This window comes from Sus scrofa, chromosome 15, assembly GCF_054392235.1.
Source record: "Sus scrofa isolate SSC_HxYL_T2T_F1_AM1 chromosome 15, Sscrofa_HxYL_maternal_Yorkshire_Landrace_v2.0, whole genome shotgun sequence".
NCBI classification, from domain to species: domain Eukaryota; kingdom Metazoa; phylum Chordata; class Mammalia; order Artiodactyla; family Suidae; genus Sus; species Sus scrofa.
This window is the reverse complement of record NC_139397.1, coordinates 125,522,472-125,549,969: the sequence shown is the minus strand read 5'-3', so window position 1 is coordinate 125,549,969 and position 27,498 is coordinate 125,522,472. Positions and strand designations below refer to the sequence as shown.

Here is a 27,498-nt window from a genome sequence, read left to right as displayed (position 1 = left end):
CTAGCCATTGTTTTCAAAAAGTGTGTGATGAAAACTGTGTGTAGGAAGACAAAGAGATAAGGAGCCCAGGAGGGTGCGGTCAGGCCCTTGCGGGTGCTAGGTCCCTGGGCAGGAAAATCTAGTCCTTGCCGACTGGAACCTTGTGTGTCCGGATCTCGCTTCCCGGGCTGCAGGAAGGAAGCATTTAAATGTGGGACCGCCAGAAGCGCTTGTAAACAGAGAGCCGGGCCGGGATGGTCGGTGGCCAAGCCGGCTTGTCACCGTGAGGAAGGCGGGCGGGCTGCCGAAGCCAAGCCCCAGCCAGGAGTAGGCTGCGGGCCACGCAGGTGAAGAGAGAGAAGCGGCCGGCGGCTGGGTGAGCATCTGCCGGCTTCTGTGCTGTCTGGCTGGCCATTGGGGGAAGGGTGTGGGGATGACAGCATTGTAAATATCCGAGACGCTCCCCGGGGTAGCGGTGATTTTGCTGTTTCTTCCATGCTTTGGTTTTTATTTCATCCTGGAAACTGCTGGAAACTGCACAACAGTGCAATGCATATCAGGTAAGGGGAGATGGTATGAGGCGTTGTCTGTTTTTTGTTTTTTAAATGATACAGGTTTATAAGTAGAAATCAGTTGAAATAGATGATCCTGTTCTGTGCGTTTTTACTGCTCTCCCCGCCCCCCCGGCGCTCCTGGGTCCTAGAAACCAAGCCTTAGCAGAGCTTTTACATTAAGCTGGCACTCCCAGGAATGATTTTTTCCTTCTGTTGACCTCGTTCATTTTTAGTATACAGTAAATGACATTGTGGCTGATGACAAGCATGATTTGGCCTTCTATGAAAGGATTACTAAGCTTAAAGATAAGGAAATTTCAGACCTGCTTCTCAAAGTTATTAATGAGATATATAAATGAATGACAAATTGAGACTGGCCTAGATGCATAGCTTGAAATCAGGACAGATTTGAATTTACTAGGTTAAACTGAGACAGAGCTATACTGTTGTAAACTTATTTGGAAGTTTTTGTCCTCCTTGGAAAGGAGACATGTCTGGGTTTTTTTTTTCTTTAATATTTTAAATTTAATAGTCATAGTGAATTGCAATTTGCATTCATTCATATGATACTTCATTATAAAATACTATATATAAATTATAATTGGCACACTTTAAGATAAAGGCAATTTTTGTTTCATTAACTTCAGAAACATGCCTTAACCACAACTGGGTTAAAAGGTCAGTAGACATATCACCTTGGTAACATAAAGTTTTAGTTAGTAGAATATTAAGTTATTATTAGTTTTGCTTTTTAGGGCCACACCTGTGGCAGTAGAATATTAAGTTAAATTGCACATAGAGAAGTGTTTTATAATCATGCACATGAAGGAAATCATATTAATGCCTGATGAGTTTGTCTTTACAGTGATTATTTTCATAATGTAATGGTTCATAGCAAGAACCATAAAGCCATTCTGAGTTTGAATTCCTGCTTGGCTACTTCTTATTATGTAATCCTGGGCAGTTTATTTGCTGTGTTTCTTAATCTGTAGAATGGGAATAGTATTACTGGTCTCATGGAGTTGTTATGAGGATTGAATGAGTTAATGGGTTTAAAGTTCTTAGGATAACATATGTAATGTCATGTTATACGTGTTTGTTAATAAATACATAAAATAAAAATATACCTGTGTTGAAAGTAAAGTGGTGTTTGCCTGAAGTTGGAGGAGGGGAGAAATGGAGAGTTGTTAAATAGATATAGAGTTTCATTTTTGCAAGATGAAGAGTTCTAGAGATTCGTTGCATGACAATGTAAATGTGCTTAACAGTACTGAACAGTACACTTGGAAATGGTTAAGAGGAGTTCCTGTTGTGGCTCAGCGGGTTAAGTACCATCTATTCCTGGCCTCGCTCAGTGGGTTAAGCATCCAGTGTTGTTACAAGCTGTGGTGTAGGTTTTAGACGTGACTCAAATCTGGTGTGGCTGTGGTGCAGGCCGGCAGCTGCAGCTCTGATTTAACCCCTGGCCTGGGAACTTCCATATGGAACAGGTGCGGCTAGAAAAAACAAAACAAAACAAAACACCAAAAAAGATTGATAGTACATTTTACATAATGTGTATTTTCCCACAACTAAAAAAAAAAAAATACCAGTGTTAACAAAGTTATATACAGTCATCCCTCATTATACAAGGGGGATTGGGTCCAAGACCCTTTCGGATACTGAAATGCAGGAATGCTCAAGTCCCTAATATAGTGCTTGCAGATAAACTATGCACATCCTCTGGCATAATTTAAATACTCTCTAGATTACTTTTAATACCTAATATAGTGTAAATTCTATGTAAATAGTTGTAAATTTAGTGTAAATGATATGTTAATAGTTGCCTGGCACCCAGCAAATTCAGATTTTGCTTGTAGCAGCTTTCTGGAATTTTTTTTCTCCAAATATTTTCAATCAGAGTTTGGTTGAATTTGTGGATATGGAATCCAAGGGTACAGAGGGCAGACTGTATTCAGAATCTTTTTTTTTTTTTTTTTTGTCTTTTGTCTTTTTTAGGGCCAAACCCATGGCAGATGGAGGTTCCCAGGCTAGGGGTCTAATGGGAGCTGTAGCTGCTGGCCTATGTCACAGCCAGAGCAACGCCAGATCCGAGCCATGTCTGAGATCTACCACAGCTCACAGCAATGCCGGATCCTTAATCTACTGAGTGAGGCCAGGGATCAAACCCGCAGCCTCATGGTTCCTATCAGATTCGTTTCTACTGCACCATGATGGGAACTCCTGTATTCAGAATCTGTGTTAAATACAGCAGCCCCTTCACATTTGCCTTTACGGTTGTGAAAAATGCAACTTCTGGCAGTCATCAAGAAGATTCACTTATTTGATCATACAATGAAATGTCATAAAGAGCACAAACAAATAAGAAATAACACCTAAGACCCTATAACAGGCACAGCTCACAGTTCTGAAAATGCCACTCCACCAAGATTGCATGCCCCAATCCCTGGAACCTGTAAATATGATGAAATATCACTCCCTTGATCATGTTATGTTATGTGGCACAGTTGGATTTGAAATGGAGGAATTAGCTGGTGGGCCAGATCTAATCAAAGGTGCCCATAAAAGTGGAAAGTGGAGTTCTCGTCATGGTGCGTTGGAAACGAATCCAGCTAGGATCCATGAGGTTACGGGTTTGATCCCTGGCCTCCCTCAGTGGCTTAAGGATCCAGCATTGCTGTGAACTTTGGTATAGGTTGCAGATTAGGCTTGGATCCAGAGTTGCCGTGGCTGTGGCCTAGGCTGGCAGCTGTAGCTCCTATTGGACCCCCTACACTGGGAACCTCCATATGTCAGGGGTGCGACCCTAAAAAGCCAAAAAAAAAAAAAAAAAAAAAAGAAAGTGGAGAGTTTTCTCTGGCTGGGAAGAATCAGAGACATCCAAAGTCTGAGAAGAACTGAACATGCCCTTGCTGTTTTGAAGTTGGAGCGGACAACTGAGAGAGAGTGGGTGCAGCCTGGAGAAGTGCCAGAGGCGTAGAATTGCTGAGGGAGACCCAGCATGGAAAATGGAGTCTCAGACCTCAGGCCAACAAACTGAATGAGCTCAGAACTGGATTCCTTACCAGAGACTTTAGTTAAGACCCTAGTCTGGCCAGTGCCTGATTTCAGCCTTGTGAAAGAGAGCCTGAGCAGAGAACCCAGCCAACCCCACCCAGACTCCAACCTTCAGAATTGTGAAATAGGAATAGGTGTTGTTTCGGAGTTCCCTGGTGGCCTTGTGATTAAGGATTTGGCATTGTCACTGTTGTAGCTCAGATTCGATCTCAGGCCCAGAAACTTCTACATGCCATGAGCAGGACCAAAAAAAAGGTTGTTGTTTTAAGCTACTAAGTTTGTGGAAATTTGTTATACAGCAATAGAAAACTAGCAAGACAGGAATAGACTATCCATAGAAGAGAAAACTTAATAGCTAATAGACTGAAAATGTATTCTCTTTCCATTAATCAAAGAAGTGAAAATTGAAACAACATCAAGGGACCATTTTTCTAGCTCTAAAATTTTACATAGGTTTTTTTGTTTGTTTTTGCCTCCATGGCATATGGAGGGTCCCACGCTAGGGGTCGAATTGGAGCTACAGCAGCCGGCTTACACCACAGCCGCAGCAACCAGATCTGAGCCCCGACAGTAACCTACACTACAGCTCACGGCAATGCTGGACCCTTAAACCTACTGAGCAAGGCCAGGGATTGAACTTGCATCCTTATGGATACTAGTCAGGTTCATAACCTGCTGAGCCACAACGGGAACTCCCTACATAGGTTTTTTTAAAGATTCTGATTCTCCACATCTGCTAGTGTGCCATGGAGCAGACAGTCTCAGACACTGTGAGAGATGTGCAGATGTTATAACCTTTATGAGAAGCTTGTTGGCTGAATGTATGAAAAGCCTCACTAATGTGTCCTCCCTTCAAGCAGTAGTTCCAGCAATCTGTCCAAAGGAACTTAGAAATATTTTAAAAGTTAATGTTCATAAGTGCTTAATATGGGTTTGGTTAAAAGTCAGATATTGGCAGTAGTCTAACTGCCCAACGAGAGGGGAACAGTTTAAATAAATTATGATGTTATCAAAAGATACGATGTTATACAGACTTAGAAGGATATTTATGAAGACTTTTAACAGTGGGGAAAGGTATTTATCAAGTTTTGCTAAGTGGGGGGAAAATAGGATGGAACATTATTTACAGTAAATTCAACTATGTTTACAAAAACAGATCTACCTGCATAAGGAAAGGGGCTGAAAGGGCCAAAATGGGGCAGTACTTTTTTCCCCTTGGAGGATGAATAGGCATTATTTTCCCTTTTATACTTTTATGTATTTTTGAAATGTTGAACAATGAATATATAGTAGTTGTTTATAACCATAATAATCAATACATATTATTTTAAAAGCTGTTAAGACTCTGCACTGTGGGGAAGACAATGAATTTAAGACATTGTTCAGTTGAATAATGGAGAAAATTAAAATCCATAAAATAAACATGTGGCAGAAAAATGATTTTGTGAAGGAAGATTGTGAGATAGGAAATGTTAACTATGATTGGAAAGATTGAAAATAAAGTTGGATAACTTATTTCTCAATAAGGATAATCCTTCCTGGTGGAAGGATTGCTGAATATCACACTGAAATGAGAGGAAAAGGGGGCTCATGCTTGTGTTTTCATTAGAAATCTTTGTTTTCTCATGGATTGATGGATTTTAGGCTGTGGGCTATAGACTAAATTTAATTACACAAAGTGGAAAACAACTATGATGAATATATAACCATTAGAAAAAAAAAAAGGGAAAAGTCACCTGGATTTTTTTTTTTAAACAGTTTTATTATTTATTTATTTATTTATTTTTGTCTTTTTGCTATTTTTGGGCCGCTCCCGAGGCATATGGAGTTTCCCAGGCTAGGGGTCAAATCGGAGCTGTATCTTCTGGCCTACACCAGAGCCACAGCAACACGGGATCCGAGCCGCGTCTGCAACCTACACCACAGCTCACAGCAACACCAGATCATTAACCCACTGAGCAAGGGCAGGGACCGAACCCGCAACCTCATGGTTCCTAGTCAGATTCGTTAACCACTGCGCCACGATGGGAACTCCTAGGATGTTTTGACTAGGAAAACCAAACTGGATGTAGGCTGGTAACATCTGCATTAAAAAAAAAAAAACATCTAAAACTAATCTTTATTGAATATTTATCGATTATTTATCAGATACTTGGTATACTTTATTCTAGTTTAACCATGTGTACAGCCTTCCTACAATACTTGAAGTCAAGTCATACATTTACATGTTTAAGAAGCAGGCATGGAGATAGGTACTACTTTAGTTATGGGTTTCAGGAGACCTGATTTAATAGAAACCAGAAAAGGTTAGACCATTTGGGCGATTTTCCTTTTTTTTTCTTTCTTTTTTTTTTTTTTAGGGCAGCACCTTTGGCGTATGGAGGTTCCCAGGCTGTGTGTCAAATTGGAGCCACAGCTGCTGGCCTACACCACAGCCACAGCAATGCAGGATCCCAGCTGCATCTGCGACCTACACCATAGCTCATGGTAACACCAGATCCTTAACCCACTGCGATGCCAGAGATTGAACCCATATCCTCATGGATACTAGTTGGGTTTGTCACTGCTGAGCCATAACAGGAACTCCCTGGGCAGAATTTTTAGGATTCTCCATCTCTAGACAGTTTGCAGGAGCCCCAGACCACTGCTTCTCCTTTTTTTCCCACCAGCTCCTTTTTCTACTTTCACTTTACTCTCTTTTCTCACCCCTATTGCAAAGTAAGGAAAGTGTCTGTTGCCCCATTGGCTGCTTGCAAAATGCTCATTTTCTTCTTGGGAAATGTTAACTCTTTCAAAAAAAAAAAAAAAAAAAAAAAAAACACCTTGTAGAGGGATATATAGCAAAGAATTGCTTTTTTTCTTTTTCCTTTTTCTTTTGGAGTAGATTTTGTATTTGGTTCATAAGTAGCTGAGCTGTAATCTAGCTTGGAGTTTCTGGTGTAAGCTAAGCTAAATAACTCAGAGAACAGAGTACTGAGTGAGACCATGATAAAAAAGACTACCAGCCGTAAACTCTGTGCAGTATGTTTGCTCTATTTCATTGGCTACTGTAGGTAATACCAGACAGACAATAAAAAGCACACATAATTCACCTTCATACTGACAACAAGGTAAGAAGTTTATTTGGCCCATGAGTGTAATTACTGGTAATGGCAATGTGAATTATTAGCAAAAACCAAAGTCAAAACATAGAGGCCATTGCATCGAGATGTCAGGCATGCTATTTTCATTAACATTTTGTTTGTTTTTCATACACTCATTAACTGTCAATTTGAGTTATATGTTTTAAATTGGATCCCCTGATTATATGCCACCTTTATGAATATGTTAGAGGTTTATTTGTCAGTTATTGTCATTAGTGTAACCACTTTATAGTTCAGTACAAAGTAAAGCTGCCCTGTTCTGCATTATCCAGTCTATTTGTGGACATTCATCTTACTGGGAAATTGATAAATATCCAGTTCACCTTGTGGTCTATAGATGTGTAGTTATAAACATAGACTTTTCACAGAACAAGGAACGTATAAGTTAGAAAACACCAGAAATATAACCAACAGTTCTTATGCTCCAGGAAATTAGCTAAATGATCTCCCATGAACTTCTTAGAACAACTTTTCTTCTACCATCAGAGAATCATTGGTTTGTTGATTAAGCAAGTAGAAATTGAGCACCTGTTTTGTGCTGTGGCACATCTCTCTCTTGGGAAACAGTCTTGAAGAAAACGGGCACAATCCTTGCCTTCACGAAGGGTACAGTCTTGTGGGGGAGACAGACAAGAAAATGGGCTATTTTTTACAGAGTGAAAGGCATTGTAATTGAGGAAGTCAGTGTGCCGTGGAAACACATAAGAAGGATGTCCAAAATGGACGTGGGTGGCCAGGGAAGATGTGATACCTCAGCCAACACCTGAAGGCTGAATTAGAATTAGCCAAGTGGTGAGCCTGTGTGTTGGGGAGTGGGGTGTGGAGGAGATGGATATTTAAGAGCTCAGCCTGGGAGAGGAAGTGGACCTAAGCTCTTATAAGCCATGTTAAGGAGTGTGGGGTTTATTCAGACCTTAAGAGGGTTTTAATTTTAGAAAGCCCTCTCTCGCCTCAGTGATTAGTGGAGGGAAAGACTGAAGAGGGGGCACTGGATGGTGGTGTCTGAACGAAGGCCATAAAGAAGAGAGGTGCATACATTTGGCATGCACATGACTTGCTGATTTGGAGTGACTTGTCGGGGAAGGAGCCAGCAGGGTCAAGGTTGATGATATCCTTCACGATATGGAGACTGCCAGGAGGAGGAGCAGGTTGAGGGTCAGATCAGGAGTTTGGTTCTGAACACGGAGGAGCTAGAGGACATTGGAAAGGCAGTTGCATGCGTGGGTCTAGAGCTCAGGAGAATGGCCTGTTTCTCATCTGCCCCGTGGACTGCTGCTGAAGCCACAGTCACAAGAAGATCACCCAGGCAGAGGAGGAACTAAATACAAGGGTTGTGGGAAAAACAGAAGAATACCCACATTTATGATGTAGGCCTGGGAAGAGGAGCTCGGAGAAGGGGCTGAAAGGAGCATCCAAAGATAAAGGAGAGATACCGGGAGATACTGCGTCAGTGTGTTCATGACAGCAACGCAAAGGGTGGGTGCTCAGCAGGTCACATGCTGCTGCGAGGTCAGTCGGATGTCTAGTGAAAAGTCTCCTGGGTTTAATGACAGGGGAAATTGTTGGTGACCTCTGCCTGTGCAGGTTCACCTGGGGCAGAATCCCAGTGCTTCTGGGGGAAGAATGAATGTGTGGTGAGAAGCAAGAGTTAGAAAGTAAAAAAAAAAAAAAAAAAAAAAAAACCAAAAACCCAAAGAACAAATTTCTTTAAGAAACTTGGAAGAGGATGGGAAGAGGGAAGAGTGTCTGTAGAGTAGCTGTAGAGGAGCTTGGGGGACAAGGGAGGGTGTTACTTATTTTTTCTTCTTTGAGAAGAGATACTCCTTTTGAATCCCCTTGCGTCTTTGCTCTGCAGAATCCCTCCACTCCCAAGACCCAGGAAACCTGATTCACAGCAGCTCATGCTGATTTGAGCAGTGTAGGAGGAACCCTGGAGTAAATTAAAACCTTATCTCAGAGCCTCCTAAACTCATTGCTGTCACCGCTTTCTCCGCTGGTTTGTTGGTTTGTAGTGGGAGAAGATCAGACAGAATGTGGTACCCTTTCCCTGGTAGCATACAGACAACCCCTGCCAGCATCCTGTGCCCTGCCTTTGCGTTCACAAAGCACTACCTTATGTCGTTTGATTTACAGCCTTTAGAGAAAGTAGGGTGGGGAATCCTTATTTGACCTACATTGAAATACCTAAAATTCAGGTTCAAATGACTTGCCCAGAATCCCACATCTGGTAGGGATGCTTGGATGATTCAAACTCAGGTCTTTTGATTCCAGATCTTGTGGTCCAACAGTAATTGCCCTTCACTGAAAGGTAGGATATGCTGTGTCTGTTCTCACTGTGGTGTGGTCATATGAAACCTGGACATAACATCTTTTAGTACATTTAAGAAACAAGAATGCAGGTGGTGGGTCAGCCTTGTTATTTTGTTTCAATCCTATAATACACTGATATTTGTCCCCCTATCCCACCCCACCAAAAAAAAAAAAGTTAAGTTGGTTTTGGGAGGAGGCAGTTTATTTGGACATGCCTTAATAGTTAGAGCATGTTTGAATTATCTACAGTCAAATCTAATTTAAAAACATTTCTATTAATTCTTTTGACAGAAACACTTATTTGCAGGTTTTTTTTTTTTTTTAAAGCAAACATTTTTACAACTGTTTCTATTTATTGGCTAAATGAAAAACGATGTCTTTGGGAAACATTGGTAAAAGGTTTGGGCAATTAGGACTATATAAATATTTGCAAAAGCACTTGTTTGGCCTAAATGGAGTCACAGTTATTATACCTTTGCCGACATTCCAAGCAGTATGTCCAAGGTCACTGAGAGAATTGAGGTTAGCTATTTAGTTAGAGAACAGCCTTTTATTTTGTTTGTTCAGGCACCTCTCATCCACCATTCCCTTAGAGAATTTACAGTGACACAAATATTACAGAGGTGATTTTTTTTTTTTGTAAACTAAGTCTAAACTATTTTCCTGAGTATAAAGATGATATTTAACAATTAACTTTCTGAGTTGTAGGATTAACAAAGTTTTAAAAATAAATGTTGAAGTTGCTGATATTTGACATTAAAATTAAAAGCACCATGTGTGTAAAAATTCTAGCTATGTTATCTCAGGGTAATTAGTTTGCTATTAATTATCATATAGGAGGAAAGTGCATTTTAGAGTCTTGATTTTACTGCCTTACTAGCCGTATTACCTTGGACAAAGTAGTACATTTCTTTAAATCTCAATTTCCTTATCTGCAAAGTGGCAGCAGCAGCTTTCCAATAGGGTTGTGAGGATTTAACAGCATAATGAAGACAAAGGCCTTTACGTAACGACTTCTTTAAGTACTCAACAAATCTTGGGGATGACTGTTAAATCTTGGTCTTGGCATAGGAATTGTAAGAACTCTATTTTGTTTTTAAATGTTTCATTAAATACATTATTGCATATTTAACATATGTCCACCCATACTGAGGAGGCCTCTTTGGGGCATTTTTGAAAAGTTTAGTTTTGATGCAGGGCAACTATTTGAGTCCCATCTACTGTATGTCTATCATCCTAATATCAGATCAAAACAGCCAAAGAAATAGGGACCAATCAGAACTTCAGAATTCACCTTCAGGAGTTCCCATCGTGGTGCAGCAGAAAAGAATCCGACCAGGAACCATGAGGTTGTGGGTTCGATCCCGGGCCTCGCTCAGTGGGTTAAGGATCTGGCGTTTCCATGGCTGTGTCATAGGCCGGCGGCTGTAGCTCTGATTAGACCCCTAACCTGGAAACCTCCATATGGCTTGGGTGTGGCCCTAAAAAGACAAAAAACCCAAAAAAAAACAGAATTCACCTTCAGAATGTTTACGTATTGCAGACTTGTTTTGTAAAAATCCGTTTTGTACTACTAATAGTAGTCCATAATAAAAGGAATTTAAACCCAGATTTGGGGATGAAAATCTAGTTCTTATTGTTCTTCCTCTTCATACTTTGTAAACTTTTCCTTGTCCCGCATGGTGGGCAGAGGGTTTTCTGGCCTTTGTATTGTGCAAAGTAAAACCACAAAGACTCGTCCTGTTATCTTGCCTTGCCTTGTCCTATCTTTGAGGGTCAAAGACCGTGTTTTGTCTGCTTTTGGCAGCCTTGCTTATTTCCTGACAGAATTGGTAAGAGGCTGCTTGGTAGCCAACTGCGGTCAAGGTTGTCTTTGCAGATTATGTCCAAGAGGGAGGGAGCCATCATGGATGCAGCCCGTCACCACTGGGTATGTTTGTCCTTTCGAAAAAGAAGTGAGTCACCTTCTGCTTAAACCTTATCATGGGTCTAGTATTCTCTGGGTGCCTTTTAACAAAGACCACTGCTCACTTTTCAGCAGGTTCAAGTTTAGCCGGGAAAGAAAAAGATCAGTTAATTCTCATGTACATTCACTCTAACTGCCCAGAGGAACCAGTTTTGTGACTATGTTCTAACCCATAAGCTGGTGGTTGTTTTGAGGGTTAAAGCGGTGTTCTCCTTTCTGGTAATCGGCTGCCGTGACCTAAGGAATTAAAGTCAACAGGAAGTGTGGCAAGGATTCATTTCTCATGACATCTCAGCCACTCAGCAAAGGCCTTCTTTTGGCATGAGATGATTCTAAGGGTGGAATAGACTTGGGCAGCTTACGAAGAAGCCCTCTGCACTTGTGCCTCCCATGTGTTATTTCACTTCGAGCTCTCTCCTTAAAGATGTTCCTGTAAGCTGCCAGCTTCATGCCAGAAGCAGCATCATTTCTAGAGTTATGATACATTTGTTTGTATATTTGTTTTCTTTGTCTCTGGTTTCTTTCAGCCGAAGTCATCTTTGTATACATGTCATTATGCCATTTATTTATGTTCTGTCATTTAAGGCTTTTTATTGTCCCTTGGTTAGTAATGATTCTTTATGTTCCAGATATATAACACCTGTTATACACTGCTGTTAAGACACTTTTTTTTTTTTTCTCTTTTTAGGGCTGCACCTGTGGCATATGGAAATTCCTGGGCTGGGGTAGAATCAGAGCTGCAGCTGCCAGCCTCCACCACAGCCATAGCAATGCCACATCTGAGCCACGTCTGCGACCTACACCAAAGCTCACAGCACACTGGATCCCTAACCCACTGAGCAAGGCCATGGAATGAACCTTCATCCTCATGGGTACTAGTCGGGTTCTTAACCTGCTGAGCCACAGCGAGAACTCCCAAAGCACGTTTTATACTTGGTTTTACGTTGTTTCCCCACTAGCTATTAAGTTCCTTGAGGGAAGAAGCTGTGTTTTGTGTCCATAATATCATCTAATGTGGTGTTTGGGTCCCTCCTCTGTAAATACTTGCTGAGTGTAAATGGTTGTGTGGTTAGGAATCAGCTAGCTTCTGATACGGATAGTAACGGTTTAGATTTTACAAAAATGCCCCATATATTATCTTCATTTGTGCATTACTATTCCCTAATGGAGAGAGCACTGATGGAGACAAGCATTGGCAGGATTTCCATTTTGCAGATAAGAGGGGCAAGAAGTCCTGAGTCAGCTTGACTTGCTGGAGGTCATTCAGCTTAGAAGGCAGTGCTGGGACAGGAACTCTTTCCTGGTGTCCAAAGTGTGTTCTTCCCATTGAGTCGCCTCTGTCCCACCAAACTTAAAACTAGGTGGCTCATGGATTGAATTCAGCGTACTCACTCCTTGTTTATGGTCCTTTTAGCATCAAGGCCCTGAGTGATGTAAGGTGATTTAAAGGGTAATTGAACTTGGACTCAATCATTAGGGATTCCAGGAACTTTTTCTTCTCCAGGGGGCCTTCAGCTGACAAGAGATGAGTCATCCTGGTCTTTTCATCATCTTTAAAATAATCTTGCTACTTTACTATACCTCTGTCTGTTGAAATTACTACACTTTTTTTTTAATCAAGAAGCTTATCAAGCGTTTTATGAACATATATCCTAAACCATGCGTTGAAGTTGATTATTTCAGTAGAGTCCAGTGGTTATATGAGCTGCTAACATCTTTAAATCTCAGGTTACTTCCCTAGCTTATGTGGGTGTCTTGCCTGTCTGGGTATCAGGGTTCCTCCTTGAGGGTAGTAGCCACTACCTTCACTGTTGAGGTCTGTCACATATTCAGCCTAGGCCAGCTGGGTTAGCTTGGATGGCATCTCCATGTACTAGTCAGTTATTCCCTGTTGCAATTGGAGGCTGACTATGGCACACACAGTTTTTTTATGATGGAACTTTTCACCTTCTTTACATCAGTCTGGAATGAAGATAACTTGAGTTGTTCTTTTGTTTGTTTTTTTTAAATCACTATTTTGTGCCATGGAGGTAAGGGGAAATGGAAAACATTGAGTCTGCATTGTTGACACCTAAGTAACTGAAGTTTATGTCTGTCTGCTTTGTTTCTAAAAGCAGGACGTTTTGGAACTTGGATGGTTTTAAGAAAATGGGCTTCCCAATTAGAAGGCTTGGCTTTCCAATCTAGTGGTTGACATGGGAGCATAGTAACATTATTGTTTTCAGGAGCACAGCAGTCAGAGATTTAAAGTGCATACTTATGTTTAGTTTGGTTTCTGGGAAAACATCTTGGGGCATCAAATGCCTCAGTGATTTTTGCAAGCAGCAAACAATAAGTGGAGAGTCATGCATTGAAAAATGCTTTAAGATGATTACCTGGGAGTATTTCAAAGGGAATGTGTCCTTTCTGGTATTAGAAAGAACTTGAGCTCTAAGTCATTGGAAAATTAGAGTATCCAAGCTACAGATTCAGAGTGGTTTGCAAAATAATTCCCAAATAGGTGCATTTGTTTCTATAAAAGGTCTGACTGAGGTATTTGCTACCTGACCTTTGCCATTTTTTTTTTTTTAATGGCCACACCCACGGCCTATGGAGGTTCCTCAGCCCGGGATCGAATCCAAGCTGCAGCTGCTATCTAGGCCACTACGCCACAGCTGTGGCAATACCAGATCCTTAACCTACTGCACAGGGCCAGGGATTGAACTGAGCTGCCACAAAGATAATGCCAGATCCTTAACCTGCTGCACCACAGCAGGAACTCCTGCCATGTTATTTTTAAGTCTGGTTTCAGTAACTTGGAAGCTTTTTTCTAACCATGAAAAAAATTTAAAAGCTAAAGTCAACATAACATTTCGGAAAGCATGTCAGATTTTACTTAAATGAACTTATAATGAATTTACATATACTTTTGTCCGAAAACCAGAATGATGTTTATATGCACAGACATAAATACTTTGAAAACAATGTACTCTTTATGCAGTTGTTCATTCAGCCTGTATTTGCTGAGCACCATTGGCACTAGCCATAGTTTAAGCCCAGCAGGGTTGTAAAAATGAAATAAGGTAGAATCCCTGTTCTCAAATTGCTGGAAGTCCAGTAGGGTAGGTGTGTGACCTCAGGAAAGTTACTCATTATCTTTGCACTTTAGTTTCCTCATCTGTGAAAGTGAGAATCACGGTCCCACTTCACAGTTGAGGCTTAGAGAGATAAAGTACCAAGCAATGTACTGGGCACAAAATAGGCTTGTGATAGATTGTAATTATCATCATCATCCTCACTTCAGAAAGAACAGACAGCACTCAGTATCCGTTGTGGGGGTGGTACCGAAGGCATTCTGTGGACGTTTAAAGAAAGAGCAGATGGTTTAAGTATCAGGAGTCAAAGAAAGCTTGTGGAAGAGGTGGCAGTTGAGCCTGAAGAATGGGTAGAATTTCAGTAGGTAGAGATGAGGAGACGGTAGCTTAGAACTGTAAGCAAAGTTTTGGCATTAAGCCAGCCTAAAATCTGAGCAGCAGCATTCCAGTTTGGAGGGAAAGAATGTATTATGGAAAGGAAGGGGGGAGTTGGACAGGTAAGCTAGTCTAAGACTGTGAAAGGCCTGGAGTGGCGGGTGAGAGTTGGACCTCGTCATCAATGGGAGCTTCATTGAAGGACTTTATTTGCTCCTGCCTCCCCAGTACCTCAGCTAGCAGCCAACCCATAGTCAGCACTCTGCAAATAATTTTATTTGTTGATTTTTAGGGCCACAGGCGTGGCATATGGAAGTTCCCAGGCTAGGGGTCAAATCAGAGCTACAGCTGCCGGCCTACACCAGATCTGAGCCGCATCTTGTGACCTACACCAAAGCTCGAGGCAATGCCAGATCGTTAACCCACTGAGCGAGGCCAGGGATCCGACCTGTGTTCTCATGGATACTAATTGGGTTTGTTTCTGCTGAGCCACAATGGGAACGCCTCATCCAATAATTATTGAACGAATAAGTGATTTGTGTGACTTTAAACAAGCTAAGCTTCGTTTCTCCATAAGATAGGCCAAAATTGAAATGTTCTACAAATAGCTGGGAGCACAGGACCAGAGTCAGGCCTGAGATTGGGGCTGAAGGTGGGAATTTGGGAGGTTTGAACTTGGAGGTAATTGTTGAGGCCACAGTGTGGCTAAATTGACCTGAGGAGGACATGCGGCTGCAGTCAGAGAAGAGAGTTGAAGCTATGCTCCTGTTTGATGAGGAGACCAGGGAGGAAAGGAGGAAGATGCAACTGAGACGGAGAGGGTAGAAGTGAGAGGAAAACGGAGAGCGCAGAGCCTGTGAAACCGGGAGGGAAGGTTTGAGGAGGGGCTGCGGGACAGCCTCACAGACGGCAGTGCCTTGAAGGGCGTCAGTGGCTCTTGAGGAAGTCCCTGAACCGGGGGAAAGAGAGGTTCATTCAAGTGGGCTTTGTGCCAGGCTGTAAGGTAGCAGGGGCACAGCAGACTCTGGGACATTTCTTTTTCCTTCTCAGGGTTAGTATTTACTGCTGGTTGCTTCTTGAGCATATATTTGAACAGACAGTATGCCCAAACTCTATGTGTAATCTGATTCCAATTAAATATCAGATAAAACACACCAATGTATTTCTTTTCTGAGTCCTGAGATCATGACTGACGTGTATTTTCTTTTCCATGTCTGTCAGTATTTTCCAGAGTGTCTTTGAGTATTTATTACTTTTAGAACTGAGAAAAACACTATAACTTTTTTTTTTTTTGTCTCTTTACGGCCGTTCCTGTGGTATATGGAAGTTCCCAGGCTGGGGTTGAATCAGAGCTATAGCTGCTGGCCTACACCACTGCCAGATCTTTAACCCACTGAATGAGGCCGGGGATCGAACCTGCGCCCTCATGGATACTAGTCGGGTTCATTAACCACTGAGCCATAATGTGGACTCCCTAAAATTTTATTTATAAATGATATGTTCCAGAGTTCTCTTGTCATGCAGCAGGTTAAGCACCTGGCGTTGCAGCAGCTCGAATTGCTGCTGTGGCGTGGGCTTAATACCTGGCCTACAAACTTCCGCATGCCACGGGCATGGCCAAAGAAGCAAAAACCAACCAAACAAAACCCAGTAAATGGTATATTCCTTATGTGTTCCTTGGCAAAGCACTTCTCACTTATTGAACCTTAGATGTAGCCATTTAGTGTTCCCTCTAGGCCTGTGAAGATGGGATTCCGTCTGTGTCTGTAGCTGCCTTTCTCCTCTGAAAGGCCCCTGAACTCTCCGTTTCCTCATCTGCTGTTTGTGGCTTGCCAGTGCTCCACAGCATGCTTACGCTGTCTCTATGACAAAGCACAGTGACAAAGCATAACCTCTCATAGCCTGATAGTCCAGAATCATCCTCTGACGAGGGTCAGACCCTCTTGTGGTGAAGCCTTTACATTAGGTAACTCTCAGAAAATTTCCAGTCAGCTATGACCTTAACCAAGGTGAAGAACATCTGAGAGCCACATGTGCTGCCCCTTCTTCGAACTCCCCTTGGTTCTTGTGTTTGAAAATGGATTGGCGGGAACCCTTTATCCTAGGCGTCTTTAGCATTGCATTTTTAGCCATAGTCCAGCTGCTTCTAAAACTACACTGCCCCAGACACCCTCTCATCACTCATTACATTTTGAATACAAGCCATCTAGCCAAGTGGGAGGGAGTCAGCGCTTTTACCATCCAGCTTAGGGGAACATGGCATCTCTGTGTGGGCCAGGCTGGTATTATTACTCATATCTGCTTCTGCCTCTGTGTGGGAGGACTGCTGTATTCATCCTGCCTAATGAGCATATAAACAGCAGATTTCCTGGTTAGGAAATAGCAATGCACTGATTCTCCATCCTGTTACATTTCGATGCTTGCATAAAATTCTTTGGGTTGAGCTCTTACGACCACAGTGACAAATGGGCCTTAATTTCTCAATCTGTTACACAGGGGAAACAACTCTTTTTACAGAAAGGATAGTCTCTAAAAATAAGATAACATTTCTATACATCATTGACTTTGGCTGAAACGTAGGGTATTATAAATAGTTGGTTGCTGACTTTGCTGTTGTTGGGCTGACGTATCTTTCCAGGGAGGGACCAGGAGCTCTGGTCTCTGGTTGTTGGATGGGTGAGGTCCAGTGGAGGCCTCCATAATTATACAGAAGTTTACATTTTTTAAAGGCATGTTGGAACAGCTACTTAGTGAATGATCCACATGTGAAGCAATGTTGTTGGATACAGGTAGCTGAGTAAGGCGCCCAGAGTTGAACGGTTTGCCAGAGGCCACCCAGTACGTGTGTGTGGTGGAGCCAGATTTAGAACACAGTTCTCATTAGCTCCTGATTTCCAGCTTTGTGTGGAGGCAACCACAGAGCAATTGCACTCAGTTCACTTTCATATTTTGGCCTATCTGCCTATATCGTTATTATTTTTCAAATTATTTAAGTTCAAAACCAAATGAGGGAAGCTAGTAAGAAGTGTTCACGTGAAGTTCCCTGGTGGCCTAGCGGGTTAAGGATCCGGCGTTGTCACTGCTTTGGTGTGAGTTTGATCCCTGGCCCAGCAATTTTTGTGTGCTGTAGACGCGGCTGATGCAAAGTGTTCATTTACCGAAACTAAACGTGGCATTAGAGTCTTGTCTCGAATTTGAAGGCTATACATCCTAGGGAAAAGGTAAATTCCAAAAGGAGAAAGGTTGGAAAATGGAGCCCCAGAGGATGAAGATGTAGAGATTACTTGGGAGGGACGGCAAGGCATCGGGCCGCTGTTCTAGCTCAGCGTGCAGAGTGAGGTCGAGGGACTGGATTGTTTCAGCACGAGGTGGCAAACCCGGGGTGCTGAGCGCCTGAGCAGTTCAGGAGGCTTCTCAGCTTGGGCCAAACCACGGAGGAGTAAGACAGCAAGGTGAGTGTTGGTCAGCAATGACAAACCTGAGCGGTGCCTAGGTCCTGAAGGGTGATGAATGTCACGCAAAAGGGCTTCATTCAGTGCATATCTCTCTAGTGCCCTGTGTGTGTGTGCCAGCTATTCTAAGCACTTGGGATACAGTCATGAACAAAATGAGCATCAGTTCCTCCCCTCAAGGAGCTTACATTGTAGTGGGGAGAGCAGAACACTAAACATTGAAGCTTGAACCTTGAACCTGAGCACGAGTCCGTCATGCTGACAGTATCTCCTCTTGTTACGACATGATGAGAATGGCACTTGACCTCTGTAGTTTTTCTCCCCAAAACATATAACCCTAGTCTCCTCATGAGAAGACATCAAACAACTCCCTCAACCAATGAGGGACAGCCTATAAAACGCTCAGCAGACTCTGCAACACTGTCAAAGGCATCGAGTAAGTAAAGTCTGAGAAACTGTCATAGCCAAGAGGAGCCTAAAAAGACCTGACCGCTAAATGTCATGCGGTGTCCTGGAACAGGAGAAGGATATGAAGGGAAAATCCATGAAGTCCAAACTAAATGTGAACAAAGTATGAATTTTAACAAAAATGTATCGATATTGGTTCTTCATCTGTGACAAATGTATCACATTAATGCAAGATGTTTTATGGAGGAAACTGGGTGTGGGGTGTATGGAAACTCATTGTACTATCTTTGTAATAATTCTGCAAATCTCAAACTGTTGGAAAGTTAAAAGCTTATTTTTAGAAAATTATTTTAATAAAAAAGAAGAAAGGGGTTCAGAAGTCCAGGGCCGAATAGGCCTCATTGAGCAGGTGCCATGAAAGGTCACATAAAGTTGACTGAGTTGGTATCAGCCAACCACTGGGGGAACAGCCAGTGCACAGACCCAGAGGCGAGCACAGGTCTGCAAGGTGGAGCACAGGTCTGCAAGCAGGGAGAGTAGGAGGGCATAGAGGAAGTGTGATGGAGCCATCAGATGTGGGCTTTTAGGCCATTGTTATTCAGGTACTATGTGCCCGGAACCCTGTCATGCGTTGTCTTATTTAATTCTCTAAACTGTTTTAGAAGGAAAGAATGAACTTGATTGTGCAGATGAGAAAACTGAGATTAGAAGGTGAAGTAACTTCCTGAAGTCCTGTTGCTGGTAACTGGTGAAGCTGCTGTTCTTTTCTTCCTCCAAGGCCTAAACTCGTCACTCCTGACCTCTGCCTCCTCTCCTCAGGAGGCTGGACTAGGTTTTCTAGGCCAAGAATTGGGGAACTGCAGCCCACTGGAAAATCGGGCCCTCTGCTTGCTTTTTGTTTGTTTGTTTTAAAATTTTTTTTTTTTCTTTTTAGGGCCACATTTGTGGCATATGGAAGTTCCCAGGCTAGGGGTTGAATTGGGGCTGCAGCTGTGGGCTGACACCACAGCCACCGCAGCGCCAGATCTGAGCCATGCCTGTGACCTACACCACAGCTCATGGCAACACCGGATCCTTAACCCACTGAGCGAGGCCAGGGATCAAACCTGTGCCCTCATGGATATTAGTCGAGTTCATAACCCACTTAGCCACAATGGGAACTCCTGTTTGTTTTAAATTGTGGTGAAAAACACATAAAATTTACCATCTTATTCATTTCAAGGTTAGCAGTATTTATATTCATGTTGCTGTGAAACAGATCTCCAGAACTTTTCATCTTGCAAATCTGAAACTTGTACCCATTAAACCATACCTCCCTTCCCTCCCTTCCCGCAGCCCCTGGTTACCCCCATTCTGTGTTTTGTTTCCATGAATAGGATTACATAATATACATTGACTCACATAGTATTTGTCTTTTTTTTTTGGCTGTCCCCACGGCATGCAGAAGTTCCTGGGCCAGGGATTGAACCCACGCCACAGCAGTGACAATGCTGGATACTTAACCCACTGAGCCACCAAGCAACTCATGTCTTTTTCTAACTGGCTTATTTTACTTAGTATGATGTCCTTGAGGTTGATCCATGTTGTAGCATGTGACAGAATTTCCTCCCTCAGGCTGAATAATATTCCATTGTATGGGAGTTCCCAGTGTGGCTCAGCAGGTTAAGGACCTGATGTTGTCTCTGTGAGGATGTGGGTTTGATCCCTGGCCTTGCTTAGTGGGTTAAGGATCCAGTGACGTTGCTGCAAGCTGTGGTGTAAGTTGCAGATGCAGCTCAGATCTGGTGTTGCCGTGGCTGTGGTGTAGGCCTCAATTGCAGCTCCAATTTGACCCCTGACCTGGGAACTTCCATATGCCGCAAGTGTGGCTATTTAAAAAAAAAAAAAAAAAAAAAGTATGGATATACTACATTTTGGTTATCTGCCTGATTTGTAAATAAAGTTTTATCAGAACACAGACAAGTCCATTGATTTCCATACTGTCAGTGGCTGCTTTCTCCCTACAGTCATAGAGTTAAGTAGGTGCAAAAGTGACTGTATGGCCCACGAAACCTACACCATTTATCTCTGGCTCATTATAGAAAATGTTTGCCAAACCCTGTTCTACTGGGGCAACTCTGAAGGGTTAAGAGAGGTGATGAGGAGGATGCATTAGGAGGAAGACAAGAGGCGGGAAGACCTGCTGACTTTGTTGGGGACTTGGGACATGGGACTTGCCCTCAAGAAGGAGAAAGGACATTTTACAAAGTGATGTTTTAGCTATTCAGGGAAGGGGGCAGGTGCAAAAGGACTGAGTCCTCAGGAAAGACTTGCTAGGGGTTGGGATTTGGGATGGGATGGATGGGATCCAGCAGGATGTGGAGGAGCGCATCCGCCTTCTCACCACACCTTAATAGGTAAGACACTGAGGCATTTAGAGCTGTGTCTAAATAGTAAGCGTTCCACTAGAATATAAGGTCCACAGGGCAGGATTTAAGTCTGTCTTGTTCACTGTCACATCACCAGTGCCTAGAACAAAGTAGCTGCTTCAGTAAATATTTATGGAATGCATAAATCACTGCAACTCCCACATTCTTTTTAGCTATCTCTGCTGTGCAAATACAGGCAAAGGCCTGGATCTCTCACATTGATCTGTTAGTTCATTTATTACACTAAAGAGTAAATTTTTTTTTTTTTTTTTTTTTGCAGTCGGTAAAGCAGCAGCTCTCTTGTTTATTGATAGACATGATCATAACATGGTGAAAGGGCTGTAAGTCACAAGTACTGACAACAAAGGGAAAAGGGGAAAAATGTATGATTCTAAAGATAGCCATTCAAAAATGATTCAGTCATTTATTGGAGTACCCTGGTAGTGCGGTGTGTTAAGGATCTGGCGTTGTCACTGCTATGGCTTGAGTCACTGCCAGGGCACAGGTTCAATTCCTGGCCCTGGAACTTTTGCATGCCATGGGTGCAGCCCCCAGAAGTGATTCATTCATTTATTCAACAAACATTTATTGAACTGCAGCTGTGTTTGGTGGTACAAACACAGGTGAGCAAAGTTGAGAGTTGCTGCCTGAGGGGATATGGACATCGAAACTGTAATTACAAATGTGATATGTGCAGCTTTGAGAAATGCCAGTGCCCTTCTGAACCAAGGCCCTCCCGTCCTTTAAGGCTTTAACCTAGTCTGAGACAGCAGAGAATTCTTCCCTGTGGAAATGATGAGTCCTGATTTTTGTTTGCTGTGTGAAACTACTCCCAGAATTAGTGTCTTAAAATAGTGTATTATCTCCAGTGGTTCTGGGCTAATTGGACTCATTGGAAAATTCTCCCTTGTGATCACTTATGATACTTACTGGGGCTGGAATCATCGGAAAGCTCAACTGGGCTGTCCTTCAAGATGGCGTCTTCCCTACTCCTGTCTCATACTCGCTGTGTAACTGGGGTAAGATTCCCTGACCCATCCCCACTCCACCCCAAGTCCTCTGGAGACTTCTATTCTAGGAATTTCACTATTGGTGTCTGGTGCCTCCATGCTCTAATGTGTGGCCTCTTCCTCCAGCAGAGTAGCCTGGACTTTCGATGTAATCGGCCTAAAGCTCCAAGAGATAGGAAGCAGAAGCTGCCAGGCCAGTTAAGGGCTGTGCCTCCAATGGGCATAGCCTCATTTCTGCCACACTCGAGATCAAAACCTCACAAGCCTTACTCAGATTCAAGGAAGTGGAAAAATAAACTCCCTTCTTGATGAGGGAGTAGTGAATTCTCACTGCAGACAGGCATGTGGGACAGGAGATACTGTTGTGGCCATCTCTAGAGAGTACAGGTGTGTCCCAGGATGTTCGGTTGGACCCTGAAGGATAATAAGACATTGGATGGGCAGAGGCGTCCAAGAGCCAGTGACCCCTCCAGCACTGGGAACAGCATGTGGGCAGGCCTGCAGAGCCAAAAGGAGGATCTGAAAGGCCTGTGGGACTGAGTGGGGGATGAAGAGAAGAAGAAATGCTGGGGCGCACAGTGAAGAGTAGACCCTTTTAGAATATGGTTTTGATGGGAAAATGTGTATTTATATCAGGAAGCAAAGAGAAGAGCTGCGTAAGTTCCAGATAGAAGCAATGGAAAGCACTAATGGTGAAATTCCTAGAATGGGAAGTGCAGAGTAGCCCAGAGGACTTGGGGTGAAGTGGGGGTGGTGGATCAGAGAACATTCACCCCAATTATATAGCTAAGATGAGACAGGGTTAGGATTTGAACCTAGATCTCACTCTAAATCCACCAAATTGCTTGCTGTTACTCCACTAGATAGCTTGCCACATTGCCTGTGGAAAGTCATTTTATGTAATAATTTGAAAATCCCTTGCTCACCAAAAAGTGATTTACTCTTCCTAATTTATTCTGAGCCCTCCAGGCAAACATCTTCTAAATTTTCTCCTTTCTTTCTTTCCTTCCTTCCTTGCTTCTACCCGCCTGCCCACCACAGGGGCTTGATGTAACATCTCAGTTCACAGACCAGGGAATGAACCCAAGCTGCAGCAGTGAAAGCACCGAGTCCTAACCATGAGGCCACCAGGGAACTCCCATCTAAGTTTTCTAGGCTCAACTCAAAGGGCACTTCTTTTTGAAGACTTTCTTAATCTCTCTCTCATCTTTGCTGACAAGTGACCACACTCCCTCCTTCCCCCATCAAATCTACTTTCATCCTCTCTCAAGGCAGTTTTTTGAACTTATTTTCTTAGGCTCAGCATGATAGACTGTGAGCCTCTTTAGGGCAAAAGCTGTATCTTATTCACCCTTTCATCTTCAGTGTCTTGTATCTGTTGTGACCTTCATAAGTGATGAATGGATAGATAGATGAGTGGTTTCCAGAATCCCTGTTAAATAGCATTGAATTGTTACTGCTCTTAATGAGATTTAAGTGAGTCAATGCATACAGAAGTGTCCATGGGACCTCTTACTCTCTCTGGGCTCAATGTCCCCTTCTGTGAAAGGTTGAACCCTGACCATCTCAGGTCCCTTCCTTGTCTCATAGTCTATGATTTTAGAATGAGTTGGGATGGAGAATTCCAGAAGCCAGCAGTACTGGCCATCCCTGGTTGTATGTTTCTAACCAGCTTGTGAATGTATGTATTCCTAAACATTTTGATCTTAAAAAAAGAAAGAAAGAAAGAATCACTTTGAAGGTGTTTACTCTCTATAGTGTGATTACAGACTGAATTTTAAGCACTGGATAAGGAAAGAAATACTCAAAGTCCTAGATGAATAGCTTAGTGCTCGGCACCTTGGTGCCTCTTCCATAAATGGGAAATGTAACCTTTGTTTATTATGTTCGTTTGAAATTTGAGTAAATAAAGAACTAAAAGTTTTAAGGTACATTATGTATTACTTTTTCTTAGCTTCTGGTGTACAAGATAAAACTGAAAAATCTCAAATTTCAAAATGACAGGGGTAGTGAAATTCTGCTATGAGATTCAGAAGACCCCAGGCTTAGCTGTAGCCTATTTGCAGCTAGAAAAATACAACTGATTTTATCTCTAAAAATCTTTGTCTTGCTTCATGAATGCTAACATACTAAATGTCAAAATATAACAAGTAGACAAATTCACAGTCATTCTCACTTTGTAAGAGGTAAGCCATGGAGCTCCTGTGAACAGCAAACCTTCTAGATACATTTAAAATAACGGGCTGTGGAGTTCCCGTCATGGCGCAGTGGTTAACGAATCCGACTAGGAACCATGAGGTTGCGGGTTCGATCCCTGCCCTTGCTTGGATCGGTTAACGATCTGGCGTTGCCGTGAGCTGTGGTGTAGGTTGCAGACGAGGCTCGGATCCCGTGTTGCTGTGGCTCTGGGGTAGGCTGGCGGCTACAGCTCCGATTCAACCCCTAGCCTGGGAACCTCCATATGCCGCTGGAGTGGCCCAGGAAATAGCAAAAAAGACAAAAATAAATAAAATAAAATAACGGGCTGTATATACTAGTTTTACTTATACATATTAATTAACGGAGATTGGTGCTATTGCTTTAAATGTAATGATTTACTGGCCTAAGTACTAAAAATGATTTTAGTGAACCATAGAAACTATGCAGTTTTAAAAAAGAAAGCACATTTATGTACCTTTGCAGCAACTTACAAAAGTGTTGCAAATTGTCTAGTTTTACCTACTTGTAAGTAGTTGAGAAAAAAAAGCCCTTACCTAGCTGTTTTGTTTGTTCATTTTTTGGTAAAAATACAAAGGTGTATGTCGAGCACATGAAATGTGGCCAGTGTGACTGAGGAACTTTATTTGATTTTTAATAAATTTAAATTTAAGTAGCTGTATATGACTAGTGTCTACTATATTAGACAGCATCATTGTCAAGGTCTGCTCTTGTTTGGCCTGGCTTTGGAGATCTAGCATTTCCCAGAGAGTGTGGCTAGTGTTAGGATTCTCTCTGCCCAGCCTCAAGGCCGGACCTATTCCTAGGCCAACCCTCAAAGCCTCAGGGAGCCTGAAGCCTTTTTGCAAGGTGACTGGAGGAATGGTGGAGTTTGGAGACATCATTAGGCATTATCTGAACCTGGGAAGCACAGCACAGTAACATTCAGGTTAATTAAAAAGGCTGCTGCTCAGAGTTCCCTGGTGGCTCAGTGGCTTAAGGATCTAGCATTGTCACTACTTTGGCTCAGGTTGCTGCCGTGGCATGGGTTTGATCCCGGGCTCGGGATCATCTGTATGTCGCAGGCACAGCCAAACAAATGAAGGGGAGGCTGAGAAGTTCTCCCTCACTACTTACCCCTGTTGCTTTTGAGCCCAACAAACCATCAGGGTTTATGAAAGAACTCAGGCATTTCTGCCTTTCAGACGGATTATGACATAGGCCCAGTCACAGAATTCCCAGTCTCTTTTGCCTACTATTTTAGGTCAGTGTATCACAGAGATTTGCCAGGCCAGTCTTTTCACAGATACTCTCAAAGGCGTCTCTGTGTGAGTAAAAGCTATTGACCTAAATTCCCCTTATCAAGATTCCCCCATTGCTCTGTGAAAGCGCTAATACAAAGTAGTGACGTGTGCTCCTGACAATGGCACTTCTCTGTAAGATGTTGTCCACTTTTGGGCATGACTGCCATGGAAGAGATGTAAAGATGAGGATGTATTTGGGCAGATTCCTGTATATACAATACAGTGAACCATGGGCCAACGTTGTCCTGTTTATTTTCTTTCAGAAAATCGAAGATGGCCGTGGCATTGCTTTGACAAGCACTTCCTGTTGTCTTTACAGAGGACTCACTGAAGAATAATCTCAAAGGAATGTCTGTGTCCCATTACCTTTGCCGATGACTGTTACCATCTAGCAAATGCTTTTAATGTCTCAGAAAACATCAGCCACCCTAGTGCTTGGCCTGCTCTGAGCAGCCGAATGAAAGTTCCTTCCAGTTATTTCCAGAACTCTGTTGCCCAAAGCACTTCTCTTCCTTGGGTGAATGTTCATGAAGCCCTTTCCTGAACCAGCGTAGGAGGCTTAGGCCTCTTGGAGCCCGTGACATGGAAGCTTTGGAAGTGGATGATATCAGCCCGGCCTTGGAAGTTACTGAGGAATTCTTTAGCACTTTCGACAGTAAGCTAGAAAAGGCTGTGCAGCACGCGGAGGTTTATGGGATTCAGGAGGTCCCGGAACTGGTGGGGCATGAGGTACTCGGTAACATAGACAATGGTGCTATCAGAAATGTCTCCTCCCTAGGAAGGGGGGCTGTGATTTGGGACCACTGCAAGAGCAGGCTCTTAGAAACCAAAGCTCAAAATGTCTTCCCTGCCAAAGAACAGTTTACAGTCCAGAAAGGGACAACCCCAGATAATCTGTCCTGGATGGAACAAAAGGAAGCTTCAACCTTTAATTTCTTCAACATCTGTCAGCGTCGAAAGGACAGGCCTCGTTCTGTGAATGACTTGTTGGATGAGACCTCAACCTTTAAGCCTGGGCATGCTCGATCAAGGTCAGATATTACCCAGGTGGACTGGAGGGTGGGCCTCAAAACCACACCTCTGCAGCAGCAGCAGCAGCAACAACCATCCCTTCTGGGCTCTCACTTCACGAGGCCATCTTTTCTGTTGCCCTCATCAAACAAGGTAGAAGATGCTCAAGGAAACACAGGTATGTTTCTACAGCTGACTGCCAGTGAATTGTAGTTGTTTTCCTTTGTCTCTTGCATTTAACTCTTGGGAGTCTTACTCTCCACTGTCCGAGTCTGGCTTTGCCTACTTGAGCCCGCTCTCCCATTTACTTTCACACTTCACTCACCTCAGGTCCATGGTCCTGTGATGGTCCTGGGGGGTATTGAGTGAAAAGATGACCATGGTTAATTCTCCCTTCCTAGTCTTATATATTAGATCCCTCTCATAATTAATGTACTTTCCTTTGAACATCGTGTGATACCGCTTATTCACATCAGTAGGTGTTTATCAGATCATACATTGGGCATAGCCTTGTACTGTGAAGGCACAGTCCCTGCCCCAAAGCACTTCTCACTTAGCTGAGAGGACCAGACACTCTCACAGACTCAGGAAGGCACCTGGTCTTGAGAGACAGGAGATGCTCAACTGAAATGTCTGGAAGGGAACTTTTGTTTTACTCGATATCGTTGGGATATCTTTTTTTGGGGGTGGGGGCGCATACCTGTGGCACATGGAGGTTCCCAGGCTAGGGGTCCATTCTGAGCTATAGCCGCTGGCCTACACCACAGCCACAGCACCTCGGGATTTGGTTGAGTCGCAACCTACACCACAGCTTACAACAATGCCAGATCCTTAACCCACTGAGCGAGGCCAGAGATCGAATCTGCGTCCTCATGGGTGCTAGTTGAGCTCACTAACTGCTGAGCCACAAGGGGAACTTCCATGGGATATATATATATTTTTTTTTTAATGAGTGAGTGACAGTGATTGTAAGAGGATAGAGGAAGCAGAAGACACTCTGGGCTGGGCTTGCTAGGAGGGGCTTGTGAGGCATCATGGAACTTGAGTTGGACCTTGAAGGACACAAAGTTACAGAAAGAGAGTCACAGAGGACACGTGGTCAGGATTATGGTGTGGACTCAGGTAGGGAGAACCGAGAGAGAGGAGAGTGGGCTGACCCTTGACCAAAGGGTCCCGTGGCAGTAGTGGGAGGAAAAATTTGGAGAGGTTGGGAACCTCACGGTGAAGGGCCCTAGACTTCTCTTTTCCTCA

The 27,498-nt window shown here is 43.1% G+C and overlaps 1 protein-coding gene across 3 annotated transcripts in view; it reads left to right on the top strand.

Moving 5' to 3' along the window:
* Window positions 1-211: 211 nt before the first annotated feature.
* Window positions 212-27,498, top strand: part of PLEKHM3 (pleckstrin homology domain containing M3) — a 196,351-nt gene continuing 169,064 nt past the window's right edge. For 2 of the 3 annotated variants that reach the window (XM_021076247.2, XM_084998762.1), the window contains exons 1-2: window positions 212-355; window positions 25,500-26,425. In XM_021076247.2, coding sequence (XP_020931906.1) covers window positions 25,819-26,425 — 607 coding nt within the window. In that variant the 5' untranslated portion in view covers window positions 212-355; window positions 25,500-25,818. Of the gene's footprint in view, window positions 540-25,499; window positions 26,426-27,498 lie in introns of all 3 variants that reach the window. The other variant, XM_021076248.2, reaches the window with a different exon arrangement.